This window comes from Miscanthus floridulus, chromosome 4 (assembly GCF_019320115.1).
Source record: "Miscanthus floridulus cultivar M001 chromosome 4, ASM1932011v1, whole genome shotgun sequence".
NCBI classification, from domain to species: domain Eukaryota; kingdom Viridiplantae; phylum Streptophyta; class Magnoliopsida; order Poales; family Poaceae; genus Miscanthus; species Miscanthus floridulus.
The window spans coordinates 91,369,492-91,378,566 of record NC_089583.1 but is presented as its reverse complement, the minus strand read 5'-3'; the positions used below and the strand labels follow the sequence as shown (position 1 = coordinate 91,378,566).

Sequence of the window (9,075 nt, the reverse complement as noted above, 5' to 3'; positions counted from 1 at the left end):
AGCAGCTTATTCTTAACCGTCTAGAAAAAACATTCTACGACACTAGCCAACTCTGCCGCCAGATGCTCCTTCGTGCTCTGAGATTTTTTTTTCCCGAAAGGATGGTAAAAACTTTGCCACAAATTTTATTAGACAATAGGAAGGAAAAAAAAAACTTTACAAACGAAAGCAGGAAAGAAAAACAGAAACAAAAAAACCTTTTTACAACTAGAACTACTGAAACTCAACTGTCCATACTACTTGACAACTGAAAATAAAACTGGATAGCACAACTGCTAGGCAATGGCCATAAACGAAGCTTGCATCAGCTTAAGTTTCCATCAGACCGTTGGTTCTTATTGTTTTGGCGTCTCAATTGCCATGCGGTACTGGTTAATATCATCTTTACACAAGCCCACAACTTGTCTTGGGTTGAAAGATTTTTGTTGGAAAGTTCGTCTGTTTCTCTCCTTCCAAATGTTCCACTAAAAGTATATTATTATCCCATCAAACTTTCTTCTATGATTTTTGTCCACCTTTCTCCTACATTTTCGCCAATACTGATGGAGCGATCCACTTGTGCACGCCTGTGTTGAGAGACAAAAGTTGAAACCATTATTTGATGTACTCCCAAGCCTCTTTAGTGTATGGGCAATCCTTAAAAAGATGTGTCGGTGTCTCCTGCTCAATCCCACACAGTTTGCAAATTGGATCATTATCCCATCTGCGGTTCATTAGATTGTTTGCCGTTAGGATTTTCTTGTGCAATAAAGTCCATGCGAAGGTGCTCTGAGATTTTATACGCAAAAAAAATGCTACCAAAAGTAGGGTACGCAAAAGGTTTTTACATACTCAACTTGACTGTCACTCCAAAAGGGAAAAAAACTTGGGCACAAAATAGTAATTAGAAAAAAGGATCAGAGGCCCTACCCACATGACCATATCAATATGCTGAATTGCTGATTGACATTTCTTCAATTGTTTCATCCTATTACAACAAGGGACACCGGGGCCATTTCTTACCACAGCCAATATCCATTAATACAGAAGTAATGATTTGGTCTTATCATCTATCATCTCTCTCGTTAGAATAATCTACTGTTTTCTTATGTGAACACACGGTAAGGGGAAGGTGGACGCCGAAAAGGCTCCCTGCTGTGATACTGTAGCCGCTGCAGGTGCAGGCGCCGAACGGCTCACCTGTAGCACTATAGCCACATGTAGAGACCGGCACAGAGTCAGCTCTGTATGTTATCTAGTTACTGTTGCAACATGTGTGTTGTACTAGGACTAGATGGATAGAGTTGTATAAATAGACTATCACGGTAACTCTGTAAAGAGAGTTCAGATTTGTCATCTCCCATATAGGGCTTCGGCCAACGCTGGTGTCTTGTACTGTGTGTGTATGTTCTGTTCTTCCTCTTCTTCAACCTCTAGCCATAGTATGTGGGGACGGATAACGCTTGTTCGTGGTCGGCTTAGCTAGTGGGTGCTCGGCAACAGCGGGTGCTCGGCAAGACTGGTGAGTGGTTCACTCACCTGAGCCGATGATCCTATGGGCTAACAAGTGGTATCAAATCAAGTACAAGCGTCGTCGCCAGACTAACCGCTGGCGATGACGGGCGGTTCGGAGATGGGCGACAACAGTGGCACTGCTAGTGGCTGCCCAGCCATGACCGGAGGTCGTTGTTCGCACGGTGCGGGAAGGTCAGCGGCACCAGTTGGCCGACACTGACTCGCACCAACTATGGAGAGTGATCGGTGACCATGAAGGTCAAGCTCAGAGCCCGACGACTCTGGAATGCTAGTTGACAAGGGCACCGACAATGAAGAAAGCTGACATGTCAGCGTTGGAGGCTATCCTCGTTGCTGTATCGGCAGAGTACAGGGAACCATTGGGGGCGAAGAGCTCTGCTAAGGAGGCGTGGGAGGCTATTGCGGCTGATGTGCGTCGGTTTCCGATCGTGCAAAGGAAGGCGACGGGCCAGCTTCTGAAGCAAGAGTATACCAATCTCAAGTTCAAGGATGGTGAAATGGTGGAGGACTTCTCCCTCCGCCTGTAGACGTTCATCAGCAAGCTGAAGAGCCATGATGTCACCATCAACTGAAGAAGAGGCGGCCTCCAAGTATATCTATTCTGTGTCGGCAAAGTACATCCAGATCGCTCTCTCCATAGAGACGATGCTGGACTTGTCCACCCTCACCATTGAGGATGTGACAGGCCATCTGCGGGCGGTGGACGAGCGCCTAGAGTAGGCGACAGCAACGAAGGACAGTGGCAAACAGTTGCTGACAGAAGAGGAGTGGGCTGCTCGGAGGAATTCCAGGAAGGCAGCCTCCTCCAGCTACGGTGGCGATGGCAAGCGCCGCGGCAAGGCTTCTTCGGAGAAGAAAAAGCAGGTCGACCCCTAATGCCTATCGGCGTTGTGGGAAGATGGGCCATTGGGCACGGGAGTGCCCAAATCATAAGCAGGAGAAGAAGGCTAAGGCTCATCTGGCGCAAGTTGATGATGATGATGAGGCCACTATCCTGATGACGACGTTTTGTGCACTGCACAACGTCGAGGCTGAGGAGAAGGAAGAGGCAACGACGGTGGAAGGACCTAGGAAGGTCTTGAAGACTGTCAACCTCGACGAACCATGCGCCCAAGTCCACCTCGGGCGTGTGGGCACCGACCAGGAGCAGCGGTGGTATATGGACTCTGATGCTAGTAACCACATGATGGGCTCCAAGACATCCTTCTCCGATCTTGACGATGATGTTACCGGTACGGTGAAGTTTGGTGACGGCTCAAGGGTGGCTATCCAAGGGCGCGGCACCATCATCTTTAGGTGCCAGAACAGGGAGCACCGCGCGCTAACGGATGTATATTATATCCCGTAGCTGCATTCTAGCATCATCAGCATTGGTCAGCTGGATGAGCGCGGTAGCGAGGTACTAATCAAGGACGAAGTCCTTAGGATCAGGGACCGGGAACAACGACTTCTCGCCAAGGTGAAGAGGTCCCTGAATTGGTTGTACCTGCTCGACCTGAAGGTAGAGTAACCAGTGTGCCTGGTGGCAAGGCACACCGAGGAACCGTGATGTGGCATGCCCGGTTTGGACATCTCAGCTTCGACACGCTTGGTCAGCTGGAGAAGATGGTCTGAGGGCTACCCCACATCAAGCACGGAGGCGAGCTGTGTGACAGCTGTCTGGACAAGAAGCAGAGGAGGCTACCACTCCCAAAGGCGGCCAAGTATCGCAGCGAAGGACGCTCTCGAGCTCATCCACGGTGACCTCTATGGGCCGATTATGCCAGCTACAAACTGGTGGTCGGCGGTACTTCCTCCTACTCGTGGATGATTGCAGTCGCTACATGTGGCTACAACTCCTAACAAGCAAGGATGAGGTGGCCATGGTGATCAAGAAGTTCAAGATGTGCACGGAGGCCGAGAGCGGCAAGAAGCTCCGTGTGCTGAGGATTGATCGCAGCGACAAATTCACTTCGGTGGAGTTCGTTGTGTACTACATGGATAAGGGTGTGGGGCGACACCACACCGCATCGTACTCGCCACAACAGAATGGTGTGGTGGAGAGACGAAACCAGACAATGGTCGACACGGCCCGATCCATGATGAAGGCCAAAGGCATACCAGCAAGGTTCTGGGGGGAGGCGGTGACCACGACGGTGTTTCATCCTCAACCGTGCTCCGACCAAGGCCTTAACGGGCAAGACATTGTTCGAAGCTTGGTATGGGCGCAAGCCGAGCGTGTCCTTCCTCCAAACATTCGGCTGCATCGGCCACATCAGGAAGACGAAGCCAAACCTCACCAAGCTAGAGGACAGGAGCACACCTATGGTGTTCCTAGGCTACACGGAAGGTACCAAGACGTATCGGCTCTATGACCCACATGGAGACAAGGTGCTTATCTTGTGTGATGTCGTGTTCGATGAGAAGGCGACTTGGAACTGGACCAGTCCAAGCACGGGGGAAGTTGGCGGCTTTACCAGCACCTTCAGTCGTCGAGCACTTGGTCATCCACGGTGGTGGAGACACTGGGGGAAGAGGTGCTGAGCACTCCGGGAGAGGGTGCCGAGCACTCCAGCAGTAGAGCAAAGCACTCCTAGGACAGTGTCGAGCACTTCGGGAGGGATGTCGAGCATGCTAGGAGTAGCGTCGGGAGGTTCTGCAGTGGTGATGAACCATTTCCGTGGTAGAGCCAAGACATCTTACAGTGGTGCCAACTACTCCAAGACTGAGGCTGAGCACTCCTACAGTGGGCCCAAGCACTGCAGGTGTTATGACGAGCTATCCAGAAGTAGCGCCGAGCACTGCAACTGGGGTGTCGAGCACTTCAGGTGCTACGTCGAGTAGTTCGGTAGAACAGGGAACTCATTAATGCCGATCGAGTTCGCCTCACCTCCAAGTGACTTCACTGAGTTTGTGGATGCCTTCCATGAAGGTGAGGAGGTGCGGTTCCACAAGCTGGACGACATCGTCGGCAGCATAGGACCCTCAGGACTGGCTGGTTGGCTGCTCAATGACATAGAGCTGCTGCTTGTCAGCGTAGAGGAACCATCCATGTTCGCGCTGGTCGAGCGGGATGGAAACTAGCGACGGGCGATGCTGGAGGAGATGAAGGCGATCGAGGAAAACGAGACATGGCAGCTCGTCGATCCACCTCCAGGATGCCGTCTGATCAGCCTGAAGTGGGTGTACAAGGTCAAGCGGGACGAGCTCGGCGCCATTGTCAGGCACAAGGCATGCCTCATCGCCCGAGGCTTTGTTCAGCGTGAGGGCATAGACTTCGAAGAGGTCTTTACGCTAGTAGCGCACATAGAGTCGGTCCGTTTGCTACTAGCTTTGGTAGCAGCAAAGGACTGGCGTGTCCATCACTTGGACGTTAAATCGGGCTTCCTCAATGGTGAGCTGATGGAGATGGTCTTTGTTAGGTTTTGCTATCAAGAGAGAGGAGCACAGGTGCTCCGACTGCGCAAGGTGCTATACGGGCCACGGCAGGCCCCATGAGCATGGAACGTCAAGCTTGACGCCACGCTAGGCAAGCTTGGGTTTCAACGGTGCGCAATCGAGCACGCGCTCTACACGCGGCGACGGGGGAAGGAGGAGCTCATCGTCGGCGTGTATGTGGACGGCTTATCGTCACCGGCGCGCGCACGGAGGACATCAACAGCTTCAAACGCGAGATGGCGGCTCATTTTTGAATGAGCGATCTCATCGTACTCTCCTACTACCTCGGTATCGAGGTGAGATAGGGGAAGGAGGAACTCACGCTCGATCAGAGCGCGTATGCCTCCAAGCTGTTGGAGTGGAGCGGCATGGCTAAGTGCAAGCCATGCGTGACTCCGATGGAGGAGCAGCTGAAGCTGATGAAGGCCAGCATCGCAGCGAAGGTGGATGCAACACTCTATCGGAGCATTATCGGCGGCCTGTGCTACCTAGTCCACATGAGGCTGGACATTGGGTTCGTTGTGGGCTACGTCAGTCGCTTCATAGAGAATCCCAGAGAGGATCACTGGGCTGTGGTAAAGTGGCTACTGCACTACGTCAAGAAGACGGTGGATCATGTGATCATCTTCCTAAAGACTGGCGGGAGTAGGTTGCAGCTCACTGTGTTCAGCGATGCAGATATGGCGGGGGACATCGACGGATGACGGAGCACCTCTGGCGTGCTCGTCTTCCTCGGGTCAGCCCCAATTTCATAGTTGTCGCTGAAACAGAAGGTGGTGGCGCTATCTACGTGCGAGGCAGAGTACGTAGCGGCGACCACAGCGGCGTGCCAAGTTGTGTGGCTGCGCCGGCTGTTGGGCGAGCTGATCGGCGTGGAAGCTCACCCACCAGCACTGAAGGTGGACAACCAGTCCCGCCATCGCCCTCGCGAAGAATCCGGTACCTGCACGACCAGAGCAAACACATCGACGTGAAGTTCCACTTCCTCAGGGACTGTGTTGATGGAGGGCAGATCGTCATCGAGTTCGTCGAAACTGGTCGGCAACTCGCGGACGTCCTCACCAAGCCGCTCTGACGTCTTCGACTCACGGAGCTGAAGAAGATAATCGGCATGGAGGGGGTACAAGGGATATCAGTAGGATTAGAAAAAGAATTGTTAGAATAATCTACTGTTTCCTTGTGTGAACACATAGCAAGGGGAAGACGACGCCGAAAAGGCTTTCTACTGTGATACTGTAGCCGCTGCAGGTGCAGGCGCCGAACGGCTCACCTGCAGCACTGTAGCCACGTGTAGAGGCCGACGCAAGAGTCAGCCCCGTATGTTATCTAGTTAGTGTTGCAGCATATGCATTGTACTAGGACTAAATAGATAGAGTTGTATAAATAGACTACCACGATAACTTAGTAAAGAGAATTCAGATTGGTCATCTCTCATTCAGAGCTTCGGTCAACGCTGGTGTCTTGTACTGTGTGTGTATGATATGTTCTCCCTCTTCTTCAACCTCTAGCCATAGTGTGTGGAGATTTGTGGTCGGCTTAGCTAGTGGGATGTTCGACAACACTAGTAGATATTCGATAAGACTGATGAATGGTTCACTCACCTGAGCTGGTGATCCCTCTATCCCTCTCACGTCTCCCCACCCCAGCTACTTGTGTATATAAGCCAATGGCAAGTCGCCATTGAACCCCATCTCGTTGCTTCCGAACTCCTCGCCAAGAAAACTACACTGAAAAGCAGTAGGATAGCATACCACAAAGGTCTTGGTTGTTGACAAATGGCAAGCTTCCCACACCTCACGCAGATGGAGCATGGCCTAGACGGGGCCTCCCATGGTACGCCGAGCTTCTTATTCTGCCATGGCGCAGCCATGGCAGATTCAGCCTCGCTGGAGACTTCTTCTGGTGTTCTCGACACCTCCCCACAAGGCACTGCTTCTGACGACAAGAAGCCCAAGAAGCCCAGGGAAGATAGTGCCAGCTTCGGCTCTGCTCATTCCAAGGTAGTTTAGTTTACCACAAGATTACTGGTGCATGTAAGGAATAGAACAATGTTTCATAACTTCAGCATTCTCGAAAAAAAATGTCTCATAACTTCTAAAGCAAAATCCGTGGTTCTTGATGAAGATTAGTTCTCATCAAACACTAGCACAACGTTTGATCATAACTTTTAGAACAAGAGATTACATTTCTTGAAGGGATTTTTTTGGATGGAAATTCTTGGTATACAGAGATTAGTTTCATGACATGTGATGACTCACAGTTTACTGATCTTGTGTGGTTGAACAAGCAGGACTCAAACTCAAAGGAAAGCACCAAAAAGAGGGGAGGAAAAAGAGACAGAAGCAGCAAGGAGGTAGATGAGGAGGAGCCCAAGGGGTACATACATGTCAGGGCAAGGAGAGGGCAAGCCACAGACAGCCACAGCCTTGCAGAGAGGGTACTGTGCACCATTGCCTGCGTATTTTCACCGCCATCTTGTTGTTGACTTGTGTAGATTTTGTAGATTTAGCATGGTTGCATGGGCCTCCTTTTGCTCATCTGTTCTGCCATTTCCTCCAGGTGAGGAGGGAGAGAATCAGTGAGAGGATGAGGGTGCTGCAGGCCCTGGTCCCTGGCTGTGATAAGGTTACTCTTGCAACCAATCAAATAAATTGCTCTTTGCATCTTAATGCATGGCACTAAATTTCAGAGGGACATATGCTTTTTTAATGCAGGTCACTGGGAAAGCCATCATTTTGGATGAGATTATCAATTATGTGCAGTCCTTGCAGAACCAAGTTGAGGTGATACACATGGCAAATAAATAACTAGATTAGATGATACATGTTCAGACCCTTTTTTTTAGTTAGAAAGATGTTACTAACTAGAAAATCCACTTCTGGATTGCGTTGCAGTTCCTTTCCATGAGGATTGCTTCCCTGAGCCCTGTGCTGTATGGTTTTGGCATGGACAGTGATGCTTTCAGTGACCATACTCAAGTATGCAACATCTCACAATCCCCTCTTGTCTTTGCCATCCCCTCTTAGCTCTTGTCATGGTGTCCACAAATCACAAACTTCCAACTCACGTGTTTCAGAAAATCGAAGGAATGCTCCACCATGAGGCGCTTGCAATGCCTACCTCTGTCCAGAACAGACCTCCATCTGAAGCTATCATGGACACGCACACCTCCACCTCCTCCCCATCCTACGAGGTCCATGGCGATGGTGGCACCAGCATCTTTTTCCCTCAGGTTTGTCTTCTGCTCATTTCCTTCTACCACATGATCATTCAGGGTTCATCAGCTCCAAAGTATCATGATCAGCTTAGCCTGAAGCCTGATCTGTCTGCATAATATCTTCAGGACAATGGCAGCTACATGGTGCAAACAGTAGGTGAGCCAAGGCAAGAGCTGTTCAATCAAGTGGTGTTCAGTAACCACATGTGCTCTTTCCAGTAGGGAGACAGCGAGTGAAAGGACGACAGGTAATGCAGCAAAATTCGGTGGAGCCATGTTTGTGTTTTTAACTCTATATGTGATATGACAATATCTTAGTATATATATCCTGCAGAATGTATATATCTTTATCAAATTTAATTTTAAATAATTATGTTTTTTTTCTTGTTTTTAAAACCTGCAGGAGGCAATAATGTTGAGATCTATGGAAGTGGAAGCTGCCACCAGACGAGTTTGTGATGTTGGACGCAATCCATCCCCTTGTCTGGTGGCCGTAACGGGGACCTGCAGTAGCTAGCATTAGCAGTAGTAGCAGTAAACTTGGTTACATGCATGTTGTTAGATTTGAAGTCTCTGTCGGTATCGCCTCATCTAGGCACTGTTGCTCTTGGGCTCTTCCCAAGGGTTGCATGCATGCCATTGTACTCTCTCCACTTGCTTGGAAAAAGAAAAAAAAATTATTTGTTCATACACAAGGTCAACTTGTGCTCCCTCAACTCTGAATAACTTTTTTCTTCTTTCGAATAGGCGGCAAGAGCTTTGCCACGAAGATAATATTAGAGAGAAAAAAGAGAGTACAAAACAGGATTGGTCCCAAAGAGACAACTCTGAATAACTTCAACTTCAGATATTTACGGAATTGGAAATGGACAGCAGTTTGTTTACTCGATCGTGAAATGTTCCAAACCCTTTTTAACCTACTAGCA

General features: G+C 49.8%; 1 protein-coding gene across 1 annotated transcript; it reads left to right on the top strand.

Moving 5' to 3' along the window:
* The first annotated feature begins 6,617 nt into the window (after nt 1-6,617).
* LOC136552101 (transcription factor BC1-like) lies at nt 6,618-8,821 on the top strand. The gene is made up of 8 exons (XM_066543645.1): nt 6,618-6,932; nt 7,223-7,369; nt 7,492-7,557; nt 7,647-7,715; nt 7,827-7,910; nt 8,009-8,164; nt 8,276-8,397; nt 8,553-8,821. The coding sequence occupies exons 1-7, from the start codon at nt 6,708-6,710 to the stop codon at nt 8,369-8,371; spliced, it is 843 nt and encodes a 280-aa protein (XP_066399742.1). The 5' UTR covers nt 6,618-6,707; the 3' UTR covers nt 8,372-8,397; nt 8,553-8,821.
* Nucleotides 8,822-9,075: the final 254 nt, after the last annotated feature.

What these genes read in the sequence shown, in the direction of transcription:
- LOC136552101 (XM_066543645.1), top strand. Translation starts at nt 6,708, where the DNA reads ATGGCAAGCTTCCCACACCTCACGCAGATGGAGCATGGCCTAGACGGG. An exon ending in TCGGCTCTGCTCATTCCAAG is followed by an intron (nt 6,933 to 7,222) that starts GTAGTTTAGTTT and finishes TTGAACAAGCAG; the next exon opens with GACTCAAACTCAAAGGAAAG. An exon ending in CTTTCAGTGACCATACTCAA is followed by an intron (nt 7,911 to 8,008) that starts GTATGCAACATC and finishes CACGTGTTTCAG; the next exon opens with AAAATCGAAGGAATGCTCCA.